We start from the raw sequence: 27,150 nt of genomic DNA, 5'->3' as shown, positions 1-27,150 counted from the left end.
TTTCCGCACGGTGCAGGATGCAGAGTCTGAACAACAAAATAAAAGTAATAAATAGCTTTCGAGGGGTCGTTTTTTATCGTCGTTTTATTTTGATTGTGTTCCTCGTTCACAGCTTACAGGAAGTGAAAAGCGCATAAGAACAACTCAGTTGTGCAAGATCACGTTCATGGTGAAGAACCGCCAGAGAGCATTAAAATGGTGTAAGGTCTCACATCTAGTTGTGGATTATCACCTTGTACTTTAAAGCACTGTGGAGTTCAAACTGTTGTTGACTGAATGGAATAAAATAACAGAACTGGATGTTACTATGGTTAAGCAGCACATTCCTTCAGAACACTGATTCAACATATAAACATGAACTTCCTGTGTGAATTCACTGCTCTGAACTCACAGGTGGACTTCCAGCCAATCACAATCCAGTATTCACACCTGAACTCCTTCCAGCCAATCACAATCCACTATTCACACCTGAACTCCTTCCAGCCAATCACAATCCACTATTCATACCTGAACTCCTTCCAGCCAATCACAATCCACTATTCACACCTGAACTCCTTCCAGCCAATCACAATCCAATATTCACACCCGAACTCCTTCCAGCCAATCACAATCCAATATTCACACCTGAACTCTTCCAGCTAATCCCAATCCAGTATTTACTCTAACCAGGGGATATAAATGGTGTTCTTGATAATACAAACATAACACCACAATATATTACCTCTTTTACTAAACATCTATAACACGATACAGGGTTCATCAGGTCACGTGACACGCGACGCTTCTACCAGCACGTCGGTTCAGAACGTTTCTCAGCAGCATCGCACCGCTTCGCTACGACACGTTTAAGTGTTATTTACAAGCGTCAAACTTCATCATCCTGTCAGTGTGCTGATGTGTACGTGTCATAAATTACGACCGCTCTCACGTGATGGAAACATAACGCACGTGACAGTGCAGGTCTTACAACGTGGAATCCGAGGCTACAGATCCAACATTGAGTCCTTGGTGTAACTGACTGGTCAGTGTAAGCTTAGCGCTGTGTTGTCGTGGCAACAGTATTGATATGAAGAATGTCCATTTTTTAACATTCCATTCCACGTTTAATTCATCTGCTGTTACGATAATTTGCAATCTTCTAGATGTTCCACTAGATATTTTGGAGATTTGTGATCATCCAGAAGAGGTAGTGATGGAGGTGAGGTGAGGAGGCCTGGGGTGCGGTCGTGTGTTCACATTCATCCCAAAGGTGTGAAACCCAAACCTCTAAAGCAGAACCGATGTAAAGTAGATCTTTATGGAGCTGGCTTCATGGAGGCATCATCATGCTGGAACAGGTTTGAGTCTCCTATTTCAAGTGAAGGGAAAATTTCATGTTAAAGCATCCAAAGGCATTTTTCAATTGTGTGCAATAACAGTTTAAGCAAGAACTAAAAATGGCTGGAAAATTTCAGGTGTCCCAATACTTTTGCCAATTCTCATTCTTCAGCAATTCAACCAACTCGAATTGAATCTGCATCCATGAACCAGGGTGTTGAAGGTAAAACACGACCCTGTTGCTGGATTTCCACATGCAGCCATCTTGAAGTAAAAAAAAAAATGATAAGCAATAAGCTGGCGCAGGCCTACAGGAAGTGGTGTGAAGCATCATGTCTGCACTGAGACTTGCAGGCAGTGAAAAGTCTGCATCTACCACGTGAGCCAATCACACTTCCTCTAAATGATACTCACTCTCAAACACACATTCTTCTCTTTCACTCTCCCACCATCTCTTAACCGTGGGATTGTCTGAAGACGGAACCGTAGACGTACCGTCAGATGAGCAGGTATGGACGGGTTTTTTATTATAGAGTGAAGTCGTGATGAAAAAAAGTGGAAAATGGAGAAATCTTTCATGCGATACAGCAACTTTCTCATCTCTCCGATTTCAGATTGAATGTTTTTTTTTTCTTTTGCAAAACTTCGAGTGTTTTCATTGTTAGTTTAATGAGAAACCTACATATATATTATTTAAATTTACATTAACATACTAATACATATGTATATTTATGTATGTATGTGTATATATATATATATAAATATACATATTTCTGCTTGATATTCCAATAGATATTGTTTTCCAGGGTTTGTACTTCACTGTAGCCTTAAAGAAAAGTGAAAGTGTTAAACAGTGCAATAATTGTGCATGGCATCTTTTCTGCTTCTGAAACTTTTATTTAAATAGACATAAGATACTGCACTCGGCTGGCATTCGGCTTCCGTTACCCTTTTTTTCAAGTGATTTATTTATTTCCTGTTGTGTCAAATGCTGAACTGTTACTATGTAGAGACAGGCCAGGAGTCGTGTGTGCACTCAGTGGGTGTAAAGATGTTTCCTCACATTTCAAACTGAAAACTTTCCATCACTTGGAGCTCGATATTGCATGAAAACTGAACATTTAGAATTTTGGTTTATTCACTGATCATTGACTGATTAGTTGTTTCTGAATAATATTGATGATATGGCTTTGTGATCTTGGTATGTAATGATATAAATACTTACTGCTTGATGCTTGTCTTACACAATACTATGTTGTGATAATCAGTAACTACAATAGAACTAATGACTACGACTAGGAAAAGTCAAATGTTCACGATGTGTAAATATCATCTACTAATATAGGAGACTTCATGAAATCTGCAAATGGCACCCCAGTTAAAGGGTTACTTTTCCAAACATATATCTATTTAAATAAACGTCTGACCAACCATCAGCGTATAATTCATCATAATCCAACATCCTTGCTTCGCTCTGAAAAGTTCAACAAGAAGGTGACAGGAAGTAGGAGTCCACACATGTCCCATTCTTACAATATCATACCATGAACAAAACAATCCCTCACTCACTGCAAAACGACATGTTAGATATAATATATATAGAAAACATCAAACATTAACACTGAAGACATTCAAACTATGAAAGAACGTTACCTTCAGCTTTGATGGCAGCTTTCCACACTCGCTATTCTCTCAGGTTGTTCTCTGGAATGGTTTTCTAACAATCTTCAAGGAATTCTCACTGGTGAGAGTTGAGTTCTTTTTGTTGCTTTTCCTCAAACTCAATTGGATTTAGATCGAGTGATTGTGGAGGCCTGGTCATCTGATGCAGCATCCTAACACTCTCCTTCTTTGTTTAATTTGGCTCTTACATAACCTAAATGTTTGGGGTCTTTTTTTAATTGTGAAAATAACTGTGCAAACCAGATGGGATGGTAAAATGCTGTGGTAGTCTCAGTTTTGACTGGGTCACCAACAGTGTTACCAGCAAAGCAAACCCAACACCATTACACCTCCTTCTCCATGTTTAACAGTGGGAACCACACATTCAGGAACCACTGGTACATTTGAAAATGGACATGGTTGTTAGAAGCAAAAATCTTAAATTTGGACTGAAATATGGCCAGTTTTTCATTAATGTCCATTTTTTAAGTTTCTTGTTACAAGCAAGTCTTTTCTGCTTGTTGTTCTTCCAAAGTAATGGTTTCTTTGATGCAATTTGACCAGGACGGTCTGACTCATACAGTCTCCTCAGTGGATGATGAAAAACATAAAAGATTATATATATATTATTATACGTATGCTCCAATTGAACTACTAGCTTTTATTTCATCTCTAATCTGAGGTGCTGTAAATCGGTGGTTTCTGAGGCTGCTGATTCCAATAAACGTATCTTCTGCAGCAGAGGTAGCTCTTGGTCTTCCTTTCCAGTCTTGAGCACGTTTCATCGTAGCATTTGGTGATTTTGGTGACTGCATAATGTCTTGCGATAATATGGATTTGTACAGTAGTCGTAGTAGCACTAATAGGGGCAAGTTGACTCTGTACTCACATTCAGAAGGCAAGAAATGTCATGAATGAACCCTTGACAAGGTACACCTGTGACCTGAAACCCGTTCCAGGTGACTAGCCTGAGCATGTGATGTGAGAATGTGTTTGGCAAGCTAGCATCAAAGCTACTTTGTACAATCGAAAATATAAAACAGATTCTGTGCTATTTAAGATGTTTTTGCTGACTACACAATTCCAGATGTGTCCTTTCATAGATCGGATGCCTCCAGTATTAAACGTGCAATTTTGAAAATAATAAAAAATGAAGAAGAAAAAACAGAAGCAGAAGATTTGTCCAAACTTTTGTCTGGTACTAATTATATATATATATATATATATATATATATATATATATATATATATATATATATATATATATATATATATATATGAAAATAACATGTAAAAAATTAACATTTGCATATGACTAAGTCCAAATGATCCTAACTCCAATATTCAAACCCATTATCTGTCAAAATTGGTCTTCATTACGTGTGTAACTATAAAGTCTGTTACAGGCCTTATTATGACTTGTATAGTGATATATGTATTTCGCATTAAAACATAATTACACTGAATTTAAACAAACTTCTAATTATGTTTTAATTATGCACAGAAAACGCGATTAAGAAGCGACTGTCATATTAACACAATCTGATTACAAAATCTCATAGCAAAATTTATTATATTGAAGCGATTTTATGGTAACTATATTTATGTAATGTAATAAAAAGTGTGCTATAATAACAAGTCACAACACTAGTGATGATTTCAATTCACATGAAACTTAATTTGAGTTCAATACATACAATTAGATTTTCCCCCAACATAGTAATATAGTAGATCATTCTAATTACAGTTAGTGATAGAATAGACGGCTATGATGTCACTTTCAAGCTTGAAACGCCACGTTTGAGTCCCACAAACAAGCAAAAAATGTGGCGTAGCCTCTGAGCTCCTGTACCTGGATATTGTATAATTCTGACTGCAAACAAAAACCAAGAGCATCAACAAAGACTCCATTCATCCGAGCAACCTGAAGAGATGTACAGGACCACCAGGTCATACAAAAGCAGACTAAAATGCAGCTTTTTTACGCCAAAGCTGTACAGTAGCTGCCATCACTGTTTCATCTCTATAGGCAGGTCAGCCCATTTTTGTCATATGTGAAGATCAGTGGTGGATGAAGTACACAATCCATGTAGTTGAGTAAAAGTAGATCCTCTCAGTAAAATGTGACTCCAGTAAAAGTGTTCCTTTAAACTTTCACTTGAGTAAAAGTCCAAAATTTTTTGCCTTCCAATGTACTCGGGTATCATGATTTATTAGGGCTATAACGTTCCTGCAGCACTTCCTTACTGTTAGAAGATACATCATCTAATAAGTCAACAAAGCACTCAAATTTGCATTGCCATCTTCAAAATTAAGCAGCAAGAAAAAAAAAGAAAGAAAAAACGTTTTTCTGATCTGCACTGCACAATGTTTATATGATAGGCCAGGAGTTTAATCCTTTAAAGCACTGGTTCATTTGGCTATTTGGCAGTTTTTTGGCCTGTTCGATCTGTATTTTGTTGTTCATCTTACGTTTCTGGAATAAAATGTCAAACGCTCGCTCTCTGGATGTTCTGCTCAGTGCATAAAGGCCCAGTGGGAGTAGAATGGTAGTTTTCTGGAGCCGGCTCTGACACGTGGAACCACAATTTGATTGTTTTCTTTCGAATTTCAGCTAAAAGACGGAATCTACTGAGCTCCGTGCTACAAGAAAAGATTAGGGAACGTTTCTGAGTTCCCAAGGTTTTTTTTTAATTGAATGTAAAGAAAAAAAATTCCAGGAATCATAATTGAAGTGCTAGATTTTCATGAATGGTCGCTGTCAAATATTCTAAGCCACAGTTTAAGCCTAAAAAACCTTTTTCAAACAACACCTGACCTTTCTAGCAATACACACATTTGTACAGGACGTCTTAGGATGTGTGTAGGACGGATGCTGTAGTATAACATTTTCCCTTCACTTGAACTAGGAGACCCGAACTGGTTCCATTGCTCCTGAGCACATAACCAGCTCTATGAAGATATGCTTTACATGGGTTGGAGAAGATTGTGAAAAATGCTCCTCTGCATTCTCATCTCTGATACACTTTGGCGTATTCCTATTATTCGGTAAACACTTATAGCCGATTTCACAGTCACCTAAAAGGAGTGAGCAATAAAAAAAAACTGGTTTTCATGGTTTGATGTTGCAATGATGCAAACCTTCGTTTCAGGAAGCTGACTTGACATCGTAAACACATGACACCGGGAAGTGAGTCAAGACCTACTACTCTACATTTCTCTCCACATTGCAAAAGTACACACAGAAACCACGGCACAATGCTGACAAAGCCTTAGAGCAAATGGGTTTACTGTGCTTTATATACTGCATGGTGCAGAAATACAGAATTTCTGGCAACCCTTTATGAAAATGAGCAGGAAATATCTATATAAAGGAGAACACTATATATATATATATACGGGATGATGTACAGATTTTTTTTTTAAACATCTACAATTAATACTGAGTCACTTCCTGTAACGTCTACCATAGTTGGAGTAACGCAGTTTGGATGTTCTGCTATATAAGATAAGTCGTTATATCCGCTTATTTTTTCATGACTTGGGTTTATGTGGAATCCTAGGAAGGTTTTTCTGCTCCTAATATTCCTTGTTGTTTTCCACGGCCAAAAAGAAGGGATATGAGTAATGCAGTCCCTCAAAAAAAGAGAAACAAATAAGCAAGTGGGAGTTTGGGAGACATCCATAATCCCACCACACCAAATGGACCCAGATGATTGTTCGATGATTGTGTTTTCACTATAAGACGATTCAGCAGTGTCTTTCACAGCAGATATAATAAGCACACAGTGCATCAGGTCTAATAGAAAACACAGAGACTGTGAAAATTAGCATGCTTCACACACTTCTCAGCAGAGGAAACGTCTTCGAGAAACTTAAACTCGACTGTAATCGCAAGGTTCTGGCCACACAATTGTACAGGATGACTTTAGAAACGCTAGCATCGCTACACTCGACAATGCCCCTGGAGATAAAACCAGCTCCATATGCTTTACATGGGTAGGAGTGGAAGATCTCCTGCTATAGAGCTCTGGCACGAATCTCCACAAAATCTAGTGGAACGTCTTCTCAGAAGAGTGGAGGTATTATAGCAGGAAAATGGGGACTACATGTGGAATAGGATGTTCAGAAAGAAGCTAACGTTGTTAGAAGTTAACGTACGATCATTTGACCTTGAGATCATTATTTAGCTATTACTACTATTAGTGCCATCTTTGCTCTAATGAAACCTGATCAGTGCTTGTCCACTCTTTCAGCGTTATCACCATGCAGAATGTGTCGAAAACGCCTCCTACTCTGGTGCTGCCTCAAGGAGCCGTCGCCATGAGGATCAAAAGCTCCGCAAACAGCGGCGAGCGACTGAGCCAAACCAAATCCATGGTCATACCGGACCTCGACACAGCCCCCAAACCAGTGAGAGAGATATACCCTTCTTTTTACACACACACACACACACACACACACACACACACACACACACACAGTTTAATCATAAATAAATAAATAAATAAATAAATAAATAAATAAATAGCAACTATATTTTACCAATTGTATTATCATCATTTGATTGTGATGAATGACCATGTTCTAGCTATCCAGGTAAACAAACAAACAAACAAACAATAAATAAAATCAATGGAAATTTACTTCAAATATATTTTACTTAACGGTGTCACATATTTAATACAGAACGTTCATGTACACGTACACGTTCATGTAAATCTACGCATAAAAATACATTGTGTGTGTGTGTGTGTGTGCGTGTGTATAAATATCGATATAAAAGAACACTGCACATATATTGACGCTGTACAGATTTTTAGAACCTCCATTATTAATACTAATCCACTTCCTGTAACATCTACATGGTTGGAGTCACAGAGCAGCTTAGATGTTCCTCATGCAAGACACTTTTAAAACGTCTGATTCTCTAACTTGATGTTTTGTGTTTTGTGTTTTATGGTGGGAGTTTAAAAACAGGAGGATAAACTGTTGTACAGCGTAACAGTATTTGTGCAGGTCTACATGGGAATGATGATCAGTTCGATGCAGTACATCAATGAGATTCAGTATTTAAGTTCTGATCAAAACTTTAGTACTAATCAATACAACATTATGGCAGATATTTGGTTCAATGCTGCACTGATAATCCTGAGACTCAACAGTAGAGGGCAGACTCACACTGTGTTACAAACCCTGTACCATCTGCTGCTTTTACAAGACTAAACATTAAAACGTCATTTTACATTTTTTACAAATAAACCCAATACTACTACGCATATTTCACGCATAATTCACATTTATTTAGTTTGTATGTTTTATGACCAGTACTGGAATTTGGAAACAGATCCATGCAACAACAATCACGAGTGTGTGATTCAGACGGTAAAGAACATTCATAATCTGCAGCAAGCAAAAACCTCGCAGCCTGTGTGTGATAGATTTCTTTGGATTTCTTCACTACGTTATAAAATCACTGTGCAGATAAAAGGTTGTTTTTTTTCCCCCCAACAGCTTAACCGACATCGCAGGAACCAGTCCCAGCACAATGCCAGTCAGGGTTTACAGCAGGTGTGTGTGTGTGTGTGTGTGTGTGTGTAAACACTCATTTCATCACAAATAAGAATTATCTATACTGAATTTGTACTAAGGATCTAAAATGCTACAGATCATCATGGACTGTAGGGCCAAAAGTATTGGGACACCAGACTTCTCCAGCTATGTGTGGTGGTTCTGAAAAACTGTAGCACAAAGTTAGAGGATCACAAATGTACAGGACGTGTGTGGATGGTCTAGCATTTTAATCTTATGGTCAGGTGTCCAAAAACTTTTGTCCATATATTAGGTATCTATATACAACATTATATATATATATAGACAGACAAACAAACAGATGGGGTTAACAGACAGACAGATAGATATGGAAGGAAGACAGACAGACAGACAGGGTTAACAGAGCCAGCCAGCCAGCCACCAAAACAGAGATAGATAGATAGATAGATAGATAGATAGATAGATAGATAGATAGATAGATAGATAGATAGATAGATAGATAGATAGATAGATAGATAGATAGATAGAGTGAATGGATGGCTGGCAGACAGACAGACAGACAGATAGGGTGAATGGATGGCTGACAGACAGACAGACAGACAGACAGAGACAGACAGACAGACAGATAGGGTGAATGGATGGCTGACAGACAGACAGACAGACAGGGTGAATGGATGGCTGGTAGTCTGGCAGCCAGGCAGACAGACAGACAGGGTGAATGGATGGCTGACAGACAGACAGACAGACAGACAGACAGACATTCTCTACTAACCCGTCATGAATTGTATCCCGACTCCAGCCAGGTTTGCATGGAGTTTATCTGAACAAAACCAAGATCTCTGATGGAGGAAAGAAACTCAAGTACGTATATAAAATCATTTCTCCATAATTGTACTTTATATATATTTTATATACTTTATTTATGTATTTAAAGAGCTAATACCATAAGTGTATTATAAACACTGCCCTCAAATCTCTTTCCATAGTCAGAACTATGTACAGCCAAACACCTACATTTAAAGTCTGACATTTTGCAGATGCATGAAACTATTAGACACATCAGATGAATTCCCACAGCTCATGAGATTTGATATCACGTTACCACACTGCTGAAGCTCATTTCTTTTTTAACCTGAGATTCCCATAAAATGTGCATTAAACACATTTTGGTATTAAATCCTAAAGCCTAAATAAATCCTTTAAAGACCCCTGATGTAGCTGCAGCCTCTGAAATGATCTGATCCTTCTGTTAAACAGCGAGCACTGATTATAGATCAATTTCTCTGCAGGAAAAACTGGACGCTGGCCTGGGTTGTTCTTTCATCAAACGAGCTGCATTTCTACAAGGAAAGCAAGCAAGAAGCAATGCTCAGTTTGGTAAAGTATCTGCATATTCACTAAACGCACCCGAAACTGAACTTCTAACAACCTCGATGAAACTGAAAGCTGTACGAGGAGGGTTTTTTTATGAGCATGTTCGCGTGCATGTTCTGCGTTTCTGTATTTGGATCTGGCGCTGTAAGTGTTACCAGAAAGCTTGTCTCTTCATATAGATCGAAAATGTTGACATGGATGTTGGATAAAAAACGGGTGATTCAAAACAGAACCCGTTCTGTTCTCTCACATGGAACCTCTCACCAACACTCACTGTTCTGTTCAGAAAACCTTATGGGCTCTGGGGCTTTCCTTCTTCTTGTGAGCTGTTGGCTCAAAAATAGCTTCTTCATGATTAGGTTTTTAAAAGGATAATACTAAAAGCATTGTATTTACACTTTATGGACAAAAGCACTAGAACACCAGACCTTTCCAACCATATGCAGGTCTTCCCCAGACCTTTAGCACGAAAGTTGAGGCACACAATTGTGTAGGACGTCTTTGGAAGCAGTAGCATGAAATTTTCCCTTCATTTGAACTAGGAGACACATATGTTCCAGCATGACAATGCCCCTGTGCACAAAGCCAGCTTCTTGAAGATCTCCATCATGGTCAGGTTTCCACAAACTTGTGTCCATATAGTGTAAGGGACGTTACACTATAAGAGTCCATAATTGGAGATAAAAATCTGAAAAAAACTTTAATTATTGCTATATGATGATAGTAACATGTTCCTTCAATTCAGACTTCAGACCAGGTCAGTGGTGGGATTTGAGTTTCGGCACAGATGTAAACACTGAGCATTAATATATTTCTATATATTAATCCTTTGTATTATTGTGGAATCCACAGAAACCAGGAATTAAAGCAGAAGGCGTGAACCTCTGTGGTGCCGTTGTGGACTGGACGACGGAGAAGTCGAGTCGGAAGAACGTCTTTCAGGTTAGAAACGTTTCGTTCTTCAGTAGCTAGGTCTTCAGATTCGAAGCAGCATTAGAATATATCAATATAGAGCTACATCATGGTCCTGCTGCCTTCTACCTTCCTAAAACCACACTCTGTTATCGAGCTCAAAACATTCAGATCGCTTGTTATATTGAGATTTAATCAAGAAGTAGGTGTGGTTCAGACCACCATGCACTTAAAATCACCTGAAAAATTGGACAGTGTTGGACTTTGTGGAATAATTCAATTAAGTATCAATATATATCTTGGTGAATTGCTTGCTATTTGCCCACAACAGGCTTCACGTATCAATTAGCTAAAAAAAAAAAAAAAACGTATGCTCAGGTGTCCACAAACTTTTGCCTAAAGATATTGCATATGTACCATAACCACTTATACAAGTCCCATCTGAGCAGCTCTAATATTTAAATAAACGCTTGAGGAAAAAGAAAAAAAGTCAAATCGTTATCAATACACACTCGAGTTTATAATAAAGTGAAAAAGCAGGACTTCAGATCACATCTCATCTTATCATGAACCCACAATTCCTCACTGGCCAGAAATCTTTTTCTCCATGGGAAGATTAAAAAGACATTAAGCTAAACTAATCCTAAACTTGATATATATATTTTTTAAAAAGTGCTTGTAGAGATATTAGCCTGCCATTTTGTGGTCTGATACGAGCGTCGATCAACTGGAGTGGATTAGTGAAGGGTGGGTGTGGAAACCGCTGGTCAGCTTAACAGGGAAATTAAGATTCCTGTCAGATGAAACACGGTTCAGATTTTGGATAAATTCCTTTTTTAAATCATGGAGCCAATTTTTAAGTTCGTTTGACTGTTTCGTTTTTTCACTCCGCTTTCTTTTTCCAGGATTACGCTAATAGCATTCCTCGCTAAGCCTCGATCTCTGGTAGTTTTTGTCACTTGGTAAATGACACGTCGAAAAAATCAGGACAGCTTCAAACTTGCAACTTTATAATATGAACTTGTACACGTGACTAAAGGCGAAATATGAGCCTGATGTTGAAACCGGCGGCCCCCTTTACACGGTTAATGGATAAACCCGAGATCAGGGGGAAGGGAAGCACATTCAGGTGTCGCTTTCAAAGCCGAGTCCAAAACCGTTTCCGTGCCATCGGACATCATTAACAGTAGAAGCTGGGACGAGAGCAGACTTTTCTTACAGGAAGGCATCCTGTACCACTGAAACAACACAGCCGCTGGCATTACGGTTCTAACGCCTGGATTTACACGGATCGTTTGACTCATCATTCCATTCTATCTGGATGACAGTGGTGAAAAACTCGGCAGGAAAGCGTGAATCATGTACCGTTAACATCTTGATCTTGGAGCTCCTTTGGGATTTCAAATTTGATCCATTTTCCAGTGAGAAATGTGAAAGTAGTGGGTTTAAATTCCAGCACCACTAATCTGCCACTGTGGGGCCCTTCAGCATGGCCCTTAACCCTCAATTGCTCAGCTGTAGAACTGAAATAACTAAGTTGCTCTGGATGATGGTGTCTGGCAGAAACTGTAATGGAAGATTACGTCATTCACAAAGCCAGGTCCATGAAGATATGGCGTGGAATGGAACATCTCCTGCTGTAGAGCTCCAAATGTGAACGCTGACTGCACCCCAGGGCTCCTCACCTCACCGACACCAGAACCTGACTTTACTAACACCCTTGTAACTCATTGAGCACAAATCTCCACAACATCTAGAGGATCTAGATCATCTTCCCAGAAGAGTAAAGCACACCAATTTAATCCACTGGTGTCCACAAACTTTCCTCCATATAGTGCTGTAATTTATGTGCCCTCACAGATTGTCTTCTTTTTATCTGTCATAATTGTACCCGTGAGCAAGTCCTACTCCGTCTCAAATTAGCTCTCAGACACTGGAGGGTGTTAACCAGCTTTGACTTTTACTTCGAAGCCGTTGCATGTTTTCAAACTGTCACTCGTGTGAAATCGCTGTGCAGCTTCGAGTTTCAGAGGGGAAACACTGCTGCTCGGATAAACAGGTTCTTAAAATCTTCGCCACCAATCACCAAGAACTGGTAAAGAACCCAGTGTGTTCCGGTTCGTCTGCATGCTCCTGATGCCTACAAAACTCAGAAAATGCTCACGAGCATGAAACAATTGATCAGGGTTTAAAACCAGAAAACAGCATAGACATGCTTATTAAGAGAGATTTATCTGAGCAGTTAAGGGTTAAGGGTCTTGCTCAAGGGCCCAGAAGTGGCAGGTTGGTGGTATTGAGTTTCAACCATCCGATCAGAAGTCTAACATCTTAACCACTGAGCTACCACTTCCCCCTAAAAAGGTCTTTTGTCTCTTGAGAACACTTACATGTCCAGCATTTGGTAGACGCCCATATCCAGAACTTTCTCATTTACACAACTGAGCATTTGATGGTTAAGGGCCTTGCTTAAGGGCCCAGGGTGGTGGTGCTGGGATTAGAACTTGCAACCTTCTGATCTAGACACGACCACAGAGAGAGAAAATCCTTTACTTGTCACATGCATTACAGCATATCCCAGTTTGTTAGGAAGAAGAGTGCAGGCTCTGCTTATCTACAGGACCCCTAGAACAGAGAGGGTTAAGGCCCTTGACTTGAAGGTTCCTGAACCCAGTGTGCTCACAGAATGTTCTCTCACCCTGTTTTAGATCTGATACCAAAATGAACACAATGCACAACTTGACTATGCTTCTCTATGCTTGACTTATCAACTCGAGCATGATGCATCATTGAATCCAATCCCTGACCCCACCCCCAAACACACACAAACGTATCCTTTGTTTTCCGCCTTATTAACGTTGATGGGCTTCTAAATCCCCTTCATTCCAAACAAGTTCGGTGCAAAAGTGGAGATAATTAATCCTGCCGTCTGCAGCGCTTCAAAGTTGTGTCTTTACGAAGCACTCAGACGAACGGTTTGTTTAATAGAACAACACGAACGCGACACTACAAATGGCATTCTGCTCTTTGTACTGCTTCGCTTGGCTTATTAAACATTAATGAACAGTGCAAGTGTGAGCTCGGATATTAAAAAATTACTCCTCATTAAACCCGGGCATGAAAAAAGGCGCCGTGCTTTGCGTCATGCTCCTTTTTATTTCCTCTGCAGAAGTTTCTATGAGTTTGGTGGCGATTTATACGAAACCATTTTAAGACTTTATATTTTCCCATGTTTGACCTGTTCCTGTTACTATATTAGAAGTTTGTGGAGACCTGAGCATAAGATCTGAACATCACATTCTGCATACTAGTCTCCATTTCCTGTTATAATAACCTCCACGCTTTTGGGAAGATGTTCCTCTAGATTTTGTGATCATTCAGCCTCAAGGGTGTTGGATCTGATGTGGGTAAGCTGATGAGGCCTGGGGTGCAGTCAAAGGTTTGAAGCTCTATAGCAGGAGATCTTCCACTCCAATTGTGGAAAAAGTCAGATGTTCCAATACTATAATGTATGTCCAAAATGTTCCTGGACACCTGACCATCACTCGTGTGAACATGTGTTCCATTTCCAATATGTTGGAAGCAAATATCTGCCACAACACTGTTCCAGCATGACGATGCTCCTATGCACAAAGACAGCTCCATGATGGCACGGTTGTTGGTGTTAGGCTTGGAATGGAACATCACGAGTGTCCTGCACAGTGTCTTCACCTCCTCAACTCCATTGAACACCTTTGGGATGAACTGGAACACTGACTGTACCCCAACATTAGTGATCTTATTAGATGTTCTTGTACATGAAGGACCACGAATCCTCACAGAAATGTCCAAAAATCAGATGGAAAGCCTTTTAGAAGCTTATCAGAGAACAGTGAAGGAGAACTAAATCAGGTCAGGTGTCCATATACTTTGGATGTACTGTAATAGTGTGTGTTCTTCCTGGACTGATCCACACAACAGTATTATTCCTGAGATTGGAGGTAAAAATGTAAAATTTTCTTTAAAAAGAAAGTTCTAGAAAGTTCCAAACGGCGATACTCCGTTCTTTTCACCTCTTTCGGGAACCGAACGCTCAACTCAAACAACCTCGTCTTCACGTGTCATCTCGCTTTTCTCCCCAGCTTCATGTTCTGGCCAAAACCAGAGACAAATTAAAAACGGACGTATGTGAAAACATGAGGGAGGAGGATTACGAGCGGTTCGCCGAAGGATGAGATATGAATATGTATATGAATATTCAAAAGATTAAAATCGGTTTGGAAAAAAAAGCGCACTTCTTTTTATAAGGAATGACTGCTTTATATTTCTCTGATTAATCTCCCTGAGGGTCAATACAAACTCAAATGCTTTGATGGAATTTTTTCTCTCCCTTCTTTTTCTGTCCTTTAAAGCTCAGAAGAAGGATTAGTGCCAGGAATCTGACTGGCCATTAAAGGAAAGTTAATAGAAGTTTCATTTGTTAAAGGAATCGTTTACACAACGTGCTAAAGACGAACAAAGGCTCGTGTCGCCACAAGTTGGTTTGCATAGTGTTCACTTTACACGATTCGGGTTTTTAGCAACAGATTTTTCTATCTTTTAGCTTTTTTACTGTAAAGATGATCGATCTCAGATGTGGACTGATTCAGCTGCAAATGGCATTAAAAAGAAAAACAGAAGGAACCGTACCGGAAATACGATTTGTAGAGTGTTGCAAAACTTTTGTTTTGCGAATGCATGAAACCTCTTCATGCCGTTTTATGTACAGCTTCAGAGATTTCTCTTAAAAGGAGAAAATCCTTACAATTCCACATATTGAGGGAGTGAATGAATGAAGGAAGGAAGGAAGGAAGGAAGGAAGGAAGGAAGGAATGAAGACAACTGTTCTACTTATTTCAACATACTTTAACAAATAAGTATTAGTATAATATATCCCAAATGTGATCTAACAAATGTAAACTATTTCATTAAAATTTTCTATTTATTGAATTTAATTTGTGCCAATTTAATAAATTACTCAATTTAATTAATATAATAAAGTGTATTGCATTAATTTGATTTATTTAAGTTTATTGAATATATATTTTATTTTTATAAAATGATAATTATATTATTACTGAACCAAGCAGGCATTTTATTTACAATTGTTTTAAAAATATTAACTGTTAATGTTAATAAATGTTAATAATAGTACACTGTTTTAAAAAAAAAAAATTTTATGTTTTGCATTTCTTCCGCTCTCACTGTTCCGAAATCGGATTTGGTCGGAATTTTGTGTCCTGTTGCACCCCTATGCAACGCATCAACGTTCACGGTCTCGAGATTTAGAACGAACGCTCTTGCTCATATGGAGCTCGAGCAAACCCGTTCAGACATTCTGCCCCGAATGTATGCCGGCTATCTCCAAAGAGACTGCTCCGGTCCCATCTGCCATTCCCGCTCGGAGTCAGAAAAGCCTCTTTCCGAAAGGCATGAAAACTTTGGACGTGTATGCAGAGTGACTGCGAGAGAACAAAATGCCCTGTGATACCATCTGGTATTTTTAGATACTAGCGATGTTAAAACAATTCTCGCTTTTGTACGAATGCGGTGTCAAACGGCAAGCATCAGGAAATTCCAAGGCTATGTGACAAGCCTGACCTTAGCAAGGGTGTTCGGTCGGATTTTTCTGTGAAAGGCAGTTTATACTGTGTGACGGTGCCATGTGCGGTTACGGCTCTCCAAGAAAACAAGGCCAGCATTTAGTAAGGTATCATGCGAAAGTGCGATGAGCCCGAGGGAGAACGTTCGTTTCTCACGTCCTGTTTTGCCTTTGCCGTGACGGCACAGAGCAGATGTCACGGTTGTTGATTTCAAACGTCTCGAGTTTTATTAAAAAAAGCCTATAAAAGCTGCAATTTTAGCTGAAAACAGGGAGCTCATACACTAAATGGACAAAAGCAAGCTTGGGGACACCTGAGCAGGAGATTGCTATGTGCTTGAACATATCAGAGTCTACATTTAAGCCCTATTTGCTGTTCTGCACTTTTCTGGGAAGATGTTCCACTAGATGTTGTGGAGATTTGTGGTCATTCAGGCACTTGGTAAAGTCAGGATCTGATGTAGGTGAGGTGAGGAGGCCTGGGGTGCCGTTGGCGTCAGCAGGCCACTCGAAAATAATACTAATACAACAGGTGTCCGAAACTCTACAGAAGTCAGAAACTGTCATTTCTGTACAGCTTTAAGCTTATCAGCTCCTCACTATGATGTGCTACGTGCACTGGAGACAATTACTGAGCGTTAATTTTTTTAAGCATTTGTTCTTTATGATCCACAGATAACAACAAGGTCTGGTGAGGAGCTGCTTCTGCAATCAGATGACTATCCTACCATCAGCAAATGGCATGACGCCATCAAAAACACAGCGGACAGATCGGTGAGTCGTTTCAGGAAATTCGAGGAAATTTGGTGTCTGTCACATAAACAGTTCCTTAATTCATTCAGCGAGTGAATAAACACTATAAACACAAATCTAAAAAGATACTCCGAGTAAAGAATTTAGAAGTTTGGTCATGAATTCGTCGTGAATGAAAGAAGCTTTCTGGCTGGTTGTGAGATCGTTCCGAAACTGTTCAACTGGGATTTTTCTTGCACAACCCTCTGTAAGCAAAAAAACCAAAAGACATCCAGGAAGCACCAATTCTGACGATGAACAATAGCTAATCTGGTCCGATCTCACAGGACAACCACGATAACTCAAATAGCCACTCTTTACAACCGTGAGAAACAGAAAAGCATCCCAACACGTCAAACCTTGAAAAGATACGAGGTGGTATCAAAAAGTTTCGAGACTAGCACTGTTTACAAGAAATGTTATTTATCTACGTTTACACCTTCAAAATAGTGTCCTGGAAGTCTTTCCGAAATGCTGGATCTCCGCAGTGGTGTCAAAACGGCGACCTCTGAGCTGGATCTTCATCTTCAGGAAAAGGGGGCAAAGTCCTCAGGAGCCGAACCTGGTGAGTAGGGTGGGTGCGGAAGTGAGATCATGTGGATCGTTCTACGACGATCATCATTCACAAGTTGGCAAACGGTCACGACATTCTCAAGCTTGTTGAAGGTCTTCATGATCTTACCTCGTCTTTCAGCGATGTTCTTCCACTCTTGAAGTGCGCTTGCCGCTTGAAACACCTCTAAAGACTCGTTTGTCAAATGACTCTGTGACAGATTCACCCAGTTTAATGCAGAATTGTTGTAACTCGCTGTCTGTGATGACATCACAGATGTGGTCAGAATGGTACGAGTTAGCAGCATTAGTCGCAAAACATCGTGATACCACCTTGTATATCTTCTCTCTCCAGCTTTGATGATCCTCTGCTCACTGTAGTATTTGAGTTGCTAGAGCCTTCGAATCAGTTCAGTCCAGTCTGGTCAAACTACTCCAACGCCTCTCACTGACGAGTCATTTCCCTCCACAGAACTGGGTGTTTTTTTGCACTATTTTGAGGACAAACTGTTGTCCCCAGAAATCAGCAGTTTTTTGAAAGACCCAAATGAGTCATTTGATACCAACAATCAAAAAACAGTGAAGTTTCAGAAGTCGCTGAAAGTGGTGTGACGTTTGGCGAGAAGGTGGACCACACTGGTGATTCACTTCTGACCAATTCTGCCCTGTGTTCCCTTAACAGTCCAGTGCAGACGCAGGATCCGGAGAAGGAAAGGCCATGTTACAGAGGTCCAACAGCACAGAGTGTCTGCCCAGACGAGTCCATGAATCAACAAAATCCAAAGCCAAAGAGCCGAAATCAGAGAACAGACGCTCTCTCAGTGAGTAATGTGTTGTCTGTGACAGAATAATGCAGGATCTCCTTAAAAACCTCACTTATTATTATCACTCTAATGCTTTTCATGCCCTCTTCATTTGACTTGTTCAATATTATATATAAACACAGACTAGTATAAGGCTAAATTTATTTCCCCTGAAAAGAAAAAAAGAATAATCAGTTCTAATTTGAGTTCCTGAGGAGTTCCTCATAACTCAAACATATTCCTTTGAATTTCCTAAAATGCTTTTATGATTAAAAGCTGACACTGTTAATCAAATGTTTCTTTGCTATGATGTGGGCAGTGTTCAAGCTGAACTACAGCGCCTCCGACAGTGCAGATAAGAACGGCGTGAAGAACCGTCTCAAGAAGTTCATCTCCAGACGGCCCTCCATGAAAACACTACAGGAGAAAGGCCTTATTAAAGGTGAAGCTCAAAACACCACCAATCATGTTTATATGCTTCAGCATTATAATTAGAACCAGTTCCAGCATGACAATTCCCTGTACCCAAAGCAAGCTCCATGGAGACATGGTTGCAAGGTTAGTGTGGCAGAACTCGAGTCTCCTTCTCTGATACCGGACCCACTGTTCAGCTTTGGGATGAACTGGGACATTATACAAAGGAGTCTCCAGTGTTTCCTACCACACTATCCTGGTAGAAACCTGCTAGCATGAAAGTCTATGTGAAAATCCGGGGTAATGTGAATGTGAACTGATTTTTCAAGGTATTTTTTTTAGTACTTAAGACAAAATTGACCAACTCTTTAAAACAACACTGCACTCCGTCCAGAATTAACCACCTTTAAAGGCATAGTTCTAATTCTTATCTGAAGCTATTGCCCTCTAAAATCTCCTCTACGGCCTTTTTTTTTTTAATCATTGAAGAGGACAATGAAAACTAAAAAAGTGGTCTGGGATGAAGAAATAGCGCAGGTGGCCCTTGAACCGACAGCACTGGCGGAGCTCCAAGGCAAGCTAGTTAGGAGAAGATCCCTTCCCACATTACTCTTCTGCCCCCTTCGTTTTCACCGAGCGCACCATTAAAGGGTCATTTATTTAAATAAAGGGCCTCAGCGCCATATTTTCCAGTAAGTAGCGCAAATAGAAATGTATATGCAAAGGTGGCTTTCTTGCAGTCATTTATGCATTTAGCGCAGACTCCCCTCTTCTTCTCCTCCTCTACAACCCTCCCTCCATTTTTTTTTTGTGCTCAAACGAGAGCAGGCCATCTTTGATGTTCCATAAGCCTCGGGGAGCGTTCGGCTGGCCGAGTATTAGTTCAAACGCCGGATGATGAGGAAGTTAATAGACTGTGAGTAACTCCATATTGACAGTCACAGTTTGATAGAACTGTGTCACAGGACTGAGGGTCGTGTCGGTCTGATGGCAGCTTCAGAAAAAGTGCTCAAACCATGTGGCGTTCCATGAAGTTTAAATATTTCATTTGCACGCCAAGTTAAAAGAAAAGTCTGCTTGCAGATCGCATCTTTGGATGTCACATCCTGACTTTGTGTCAGCGCGAAGGCACCACGGTTCCCAAATTTGTCCAGCTGTGCGTCAAGGAAGTGGAAAAGCGAGGTACGTAGAAACAATCGTTATAAAGGCGCAATTATTAATTGAACGCCATCATATAATAAATATATTTTTTTTGGAAAAAAAAAAAACAGGGCTTGACGTTGATGGGATATATAGAGTGAGTGGCAACCTGGCCACTGTCCAGAAACTACGCTTCCTGGTTGACCAAGGTACCCTTTAGTTTTGCTTTTCTTTATTCATGCAAATGTATGTCACAGCCTTTTCCGCATTTGATGATATTCAAAGGTATTTTTCGGTGCGTTTGAAAGACACTAAAGAGAACAATATCTCGGTTCTCAAGGGGCAAATTAACAGGTTCGTGCCCGACTCGAGGAACAAAAGGAACACTGACATGATGATTAGCATTTTCTAATTTGCTCATCAAAAGCCTGATGTTGTAATTGTTCCCCGTCTTCTCCTTCTGTTTGGTTCTTTTTCTGTCCCCCACCTTTCAGAGGAGGAGCTGGATTTGGGCGACAGCCAATGGGAGGACGTTCATGTCATCACTGGTGCACTAAAGATGTTTTTCCGCGAGCTGCCAGAGCCTCTGTTTCCCTTTCGCTTTTTCGAAATGTTCGTGGAGGCCATAAGTAAGTGACACTGCATTCTATCACATTGCTCTCATTGGAAAACCAGGGCTGTTCTGTTCAATAACAATTCCTAGGAAATCTGGTCACCATGATGGAAGTTTTTTTTTTTGTGCATAATTACTTCCCTGGAAACTTTCCCTTTAAAACATATATTTCAATCCTCAATGTTGAAATTACAAACACATATTGAAACATTTAGGATGAATTCCTTGTGGCGCCTTATTCCATCCATGCAGCCATTAAAAATAAACTTTCAAGAGTAAACTTAAAGACAATGACCAGCGGTTGGGAGTTCCTGTAACCCGAGAACCATTTTGTCATTTCTAATAGCGTCTGATTCTGGAAACGGTTCACATAAATGCTTGGCTTGAAGCCACGTAAAAAAAAATTTGGATGTTTCAGATTGCCCATACTTCATGGCCATTCTGACGCACCTGCCGGCCAAAAGGGGGCACTCTTTGACAGGAAGGTTGGTTTAGTCAAACTGCATTGCTCCCTTGTTTGGGGAGCAGGGGAATTCCTTAGGCCAGAGGGCATAGCCAAAGCAGGCACTGCAGACTGAAACTGTCACCAGATCAGCTTTAATATCATATGGAACCCCCAAACACCACTGAAGGCCAAACTCTGGGCCTCATATTAGCAGGCCAACTGACGCCATGCCGGTTCTCATGGGCGTTCTACCTCATAAGATGGCATGTTCTTATTTCAGCATGCCTAGTTGACTGCTAAACGTTTACAATGGAATGTTTTTCTACTTTAAAAGAGCGGCCCAGTCAAAAGTGCCAACGCTGTTAACGGTAAATGAAACCGTATAGTCACCGCTTACGGCATAACCGGCGGCTGCAAATTTCGTCCGAGTGCGAGAGCTGTTCTTTCAGCAGGACATGTTCGCTTTTTAAAGGATTTCCGAGTGTGTAGATACACAATTTATTAGTGAAATTGCACAGACATTAGATGCAACTCCAGATTCATTTACAAGACAAACGCAAGCTATGAATTTGAGTAGGACGTTTAAAGAACAGTATTGAGTTTACAGCACTGTATGATCACAGATGCTGCTCGTCTTCACGAACGAGTTTTAGCAAAGGATGAAGTTGTAAACATCACTTAACATAAAGTGTTAAATATGAGCCCTCGGACAGCTCAGTTCATCAAACCATGGGCATGATTTCTTTACAGGAGAGTCCTCGCTGCAACAAAAATTAATAAATGCATGACAGATGACACTAATAATGAAATGGCAGCTGATACTTGGCATCTTCTGGCTTTTTTAAGTCAATAGACTCTGAAGGTTTTTTTCCTCTTACCATCTCATGGAGTTTTTCCCTGCTACAGTCATGACTGGCTTGCTCCTTATAGACAATGAAAACATATTAGTGTGGACATGGCTTGGATGCCCTGCCATGGATGGCTGTAGCATTGTCATGAACAACAGGGTGAGCGTTTGATTTGAGTGCGCGCATCAGGTCCACAATTTCTCTCGATATTTTTTTTCAAAAAGTCTACGTGCTGTTAAAAACACTTGGGAGTTAACAACTATGAATCTAAAATCATTCTCCACTATTTGTCTTCTAACTTGAGGCAAATTCTATTTCCATATCATCTTTTCGAGTTCGTTCATCGCTGATCGAGCGTCAGCTTTCAAAAGACAAACTCCATCCTGAGCCATAGACTACAGAGTTCCCATTTCCTTTCGGCTGGAGAGCAAGCCTGAGGTGACGCGGTTCTTTGGCAGTAAATGTTTACTTGCGCTGCATGTAGTCCTTCATTCGCTTAATGAGCAGAGGCGCCTGATCACTTACAGATAATGTTTAGTCGACTAATTAATACGGTATAAGGCTCATCACAGCGGGAGGTATAATTAGCTCAACCTGAGACAAGGAGGCGGAGAATAGAGAAAGGACGGTAGTAGCGAAAAACAGGAAAGTGGGAAAAGACAAATAAACAGCTAGAGATTGATGAGATCATGTTTGCTTTCAACTTGCATTCCCTCTGATCCACAGATACACAGTACACTTTTCCCCCCACTGGGCAGCTGATGATCAGTGAACAGAACAAGGATATGTTTCTCATAGTGGCATTGGCCTGAGCGCATCATTAAACCGAGCTCACTCCTACTCATGACTGCCCTTTAAATGGGTGGCATTAGCTAAAGGTCTTTGGAAGAGCGCTTTGGATCGCAGTCAGTTCAATTAGGAGCGATGCCCGAAAAGCACATTGTGATCAGAACAGGCTGCGGTTGCGCTCCTGCACCGCTGTAACTTTTGTCCATAACCGAACTACTCATTACATCTCGAAAGCTTTCCAGATACACAGTTCTGTAACGCCCATGTATAATGACCTACATACAGTTGCCCTCGATTGTTTACCGACGTACCGTGCCATCCCACTCATTCTGGAAAACATACGTGCGATTATTCCTACGCTTAGGTTCGACGACGGAGGACTTTCCTTTCCTCAGGTAGACAGCTAGTCGAATTTTTCCATTCCCTCATTCTGCGCATGGAGTGCAAAGGTTGGCAAGCGAGCAGTTCTTGGCTCCTGATGGGCTCAAATCTATTATTCATCTTGCCTGGTGTCTTAGCGACATTGTCCCACCACCTGTCTCGCACACAAGCCTGCCTTGTTGTTCCCAGTGAATGTGTGCTCGCTGACAAATTGAGGTTTTGTTCTTCGAGTTGACATGCACAGAATCCGACAAAAGTGTGTGTGTACTCCAAAGTTCCCTTTGTTAGCACATAGATACTTCAAAAATACCGAAGCACCATCAGTTCATTCCTTCGAAGGTGTCTGATTAAAACGTCCGCGTATAACCGACGTCGTAGGATTATTCGATTTTCCTGCTTCTACGGAAGATGTCTAATTTCTCTGGTGCGAACTCATTGGCATGCGAAACAGGCGCGTGCAAAGCCTTTCAAACGCAGAAAATGCTTCTCTATATTTCATCAAGGAGTTTTTCATGTTTAATAAATTACAGCCGCCGATCCGCTGCCACTTTGTTATTCATAAAGCAAAGCATTCAATTGGGATACAAGTTAAAATCTTAATCATTACCTGCAGGACTATTTGCAGCGAGCTAATATTTGCTTTGACGGGGAATACGGAAGTCCGTCAACAAAAGCCCCGAGATGAACCACGGAGTCGAGCTTTATTTCAACAAAGCGGGTCTCGGTGTTTGGGCATGGATTTCTTTTAGAGTTGAACCGAATGTGACGTGTTCCGTCTCTACATCAAACAACCCGAGCATCATATAACACTGCAAATCTTTTATAGACGGTGAACGTATACCTTCAAAGGCACGTTTTAGTCCATGCACGCTGATTTCTCATGAACTATAGCTACTAGGGGTGCAACGGATCTCAGATGATTCACGGTTGACTCATTATTGACTCACGGTTGATTCACTGTTGATTCAGGGTACATGCATGTGACCCGTGGATTAATTGTTAATTTGCGGATTAACCTCCCATATCATTCAAATCGCATGTATGGGAGCGTTTCCTTGCTGTAACTTTTTTTCTAATAAACGTAAAGCGAATTATATTTGTCTCCTCCCCGTTTTTTTTGCTGATCCGATCCGTGACTCAAAAACCGTATGTTTTTTGATCCGTTGCACCACTAACAGCTACGTATGCATTGTCAGCCAGGTGGGATTGTGGGTAAGGATTGATGCTCGGCGTGATGTATAAGCGCACAGTGACTTCGATACGGGCCATTTTTACTCTGTTATATATTAATGACACTGTCCGCACCATCTGTCCAAAATGCAGAACGAGGGATCGTCTCCAATATGCTCACCACCAAAGGCAAAGTAATTAATGACAGCAATAATGCCAGCAATAATGACTAGATTAAATATTTCACAGGCCGACTGCCATGCAGTTGTCAAAGCCAAATAAGTGTTGAGGCTTTCACAGATTGGGTACAGGCACAAAAAAATAGTCTAAATGCTTTTTTTTGGTGCTAAAGAATCCGAACATGTCTCATGGGAATCATGATGATAATCAGCCACTCCCGATTCTCTCGACTTTACTACGTTTTCGTTTTTCTTCCTTCTAATCAAAGCATCATTATATATCTGTACCTAAACACTGCACTATTGGCACTTCTAGCAGTGGGTCATAGCCACTCTGTCAGTCCTAAAACTTGTTCCCTGTCTGTGCTTAATTGGAAAACCTGGCATCTGACAAGGGCATCTGCTAGTCAGGGCCGTGCCAGCACGGTGAATACATGCAGACATCTGCTCCATTAGTGCCCAGGGGGCATCCCGGGCAGTACAGTAGACCCCCTGATGGTTACCGCCAGCTCTTTTTCATCGCACAAGCAGAAAGAATAAAAATGATTACATTTTATGTATACATAATTAAATGAATGATTGCTGTTAGTTCCAGCGTGTAAGAAATAAAGCGTGACGCTCAGAAATCTACGATGCACTCGTGCGAAGAAGCTCGGCAGTTCCTCTTATTATCATTAACCTGTCTTGATTCTGTTCTTTTTTTCTTTTTTTGCAAAAACAGCATTTCTTGAAGTGAGCAGAATAAGCAGAATAATGAGCAGAATAGTGAGCAGAATAATTTGACAAATTAATTCAAGGAGGAAATATTTATCGACTTGTTGAAGAGCTCATTAGCGGTAATCACGTGTTCATTTATTAGTCCACTTTTTTTTTAAGTAAATAAAATGCAGATCATCATGTTACAGACAAATCTTCAGTATTGGAAAATGTAATTCATTCGAAATTCATTTTATTTAGTTCTTGGTTGCATTTTTTCACAAACCCACCAATGCGCCACCAATGTTTCACCCAATTATCACCAATGCACCATCAATTTACCACCAATGCACCATATAAGCACAACTAAATAACCACTATTGCACAAAACCACTAAATCACCACCACTGAAACATCAAAATGCCAACAAATTGCACAAACGTAATATCAAAATTGCATTGTCATTATGGATGCACGCATACGTGTATGTGTCTTGAACTAAGCTGGAAAACTGCAAATTTGGTGCCAGCATCTGACCTGCTCATAAGTGGCTCAGCATGTCCGTGTACACACACACACACACACACACACACACACACACACACACACACACACAGACAGACACAAATACACAGGTGGTGCTTCTCAGCAAGCAAAATCTGTTCCCGAACATCTGCTCAGGGATCAGATGGCCTGTTCTCGAAACGGATGCTGGAGTGATAGGAGATATTATTACATGCATGTACAGTTATTGATCCAAGTGTCCACCAGATCTCCTACGAGATCCTGCATTCACCTTTTTGAGATTTAAAACAAAAAAATGCGCTATTCCATTGTATGATTGATCTAAAAGTGAAAAAGAAAAAAAAAAAAAAAAAAACACAGGTTGGCCTCTTGGTAGTGTTTTTACTCTGAGGTTTGCAGCCATCTGACATGCCTGGAGTAGGAGGGTCACAAGGTGAACATTTAAGGCTAATGTTACATGGCGAGGGCTTTTAAAAAAGGGCCGCAGGTCCATTAACCAAACCACCAAAGCATCAATAAAAAGATCTATGAGCAAAGAAAGAAATCGCTGTGAAAGAAAAAGACTTGAATAATCAGCGTTACATGCTGACGAATGCCGATATGAAAGAATTCGTTCTTTCAAAGCCGATACGTAGTTAATGCCTTCAATTTCAACAAATGACACGATCCCGTGGTTATGCATTATTCACATCTGAATTTGGGAGTGGACTGAGAAACGAGCGAGGTTCACAGATATTTCCAGAATTAATGTTCAGACGGATACTGCGGCAGTAATTCGGGCTGATCGGAGTTCTGGGTGAACTGGCAGCAAAACAGTAGTGCTTTTATTTCAAATATATGTCATAAAGCAAATCATTCTAGTTGTGATAAGCGACATTATGGAACCCTGTCTAATATTGTGTTGGTCCCCTTTTGCTGCTAAAACAGTTGCGACCCATCGATCATCAACAGCATGGAGTTCTTCAGTAATTTGAGCTACAGGAGCTCGTCTGTTGGATCAGACCACACCAGCCTTCGCTCCTCACGTGCAATAACGAGCTCCGGCCGCCCACGACCCTGTCGCCGGTTCACCACTGTTCCTTTCTTGGAGCACTTTTGATAGACACTGACCACTGCAGACCAGGAACATCTCACAAGAGCTGCAGTTTTGGAGAGGCTCTGACCCAGACGTCTAGACATCACAATTTATCAAACTCATTCAAATCCTTACGCTCGCCCATTTTACCTGCTAACATCAACTTAATAAATATATCAGGTGCCATGATGCAGAGATCATCAGTGTTCTTCACTTGACTGCTCATAATCATACCTGATCGTTGTATAGATCAGTAATCATCATTTCATCCAGCCTTTTTTTGCTCTATCATG

General features: G+C 40.4%; 1 protein-coding gene across 1 annotated transcript in view; it reads left to right on the top strand.

The window, feature by feature from the left end:
* The first annotated feature begins 1,711 nt into the window (after positions 1–1,711).
* The window catches only part of arhgap15 (Rho GTPase activating protein 15), a 33,437-nt gene continuing 7,998 nt past the window's right edge, over positions 1,712–27,150 (top strand). The window contains exons 1-12 of the mRNA XM_046845880.1: positions 1,712–1,826; positions 7,236–7,392; positions 8,494–8,550; positions 9,332–9,393; positions 9,822–9,909; positions 10,759–10,848; positions 17,111–17,209; positions 18,462–18,600; positions 18,902–19,024; positions 20,080–20,178; positions 20,268–20,345; positions 20,631–20,765. Of these exons, the coding sequence (XP_046701836.1) occupies positions 1,819–1,826; positions 7,236–7,392; positions 8,494–8,550; positions 9,332–9,393; positions 9,822–9,909; positions 10,759–10,848; positions 17,111–17,209; positions 18,462–18,600; positions 18,902–19,024; positions 20,080–20,178; positions 20,268–20,345; positions 20,631–20,765 (1,135 nt within the window). The 5' untranslated portion in view covers positions 1,712–1,818. The remainder of the gene's footprint in view (positions 1,827–7,235; positions 7,393–8,493; positions 8,551–9,331; positions 9,394–9,821; positions 9,910–10,758; positions 10,849–17,110; positions 17,210–18,461; positions 18,601–18,901; positions 19,025–20,079; positions 20,179–20,267; positions 20,346–20,630; positions 20,766–27,150) is intronic.

The sequence above is a fragment of the Silurus meridionalis genome, chromosome 3, assembly GCF_014805685.1.
Source record: "Silurus meridionalis isolate SWU-2019-XX chromosome 3, ASM1480568v1, whole genome shotgun sequence".
NCBI lineage: Eukaryota > Metazoa > Chordata > Actinopteri > Siluriformes > Siluridae > Silurus > Silurus meridionalis.
Note: the sequence above shows the minus strand (reverse complement) of the source record. Positions and strands in the feature narration are given on the sequence as shown.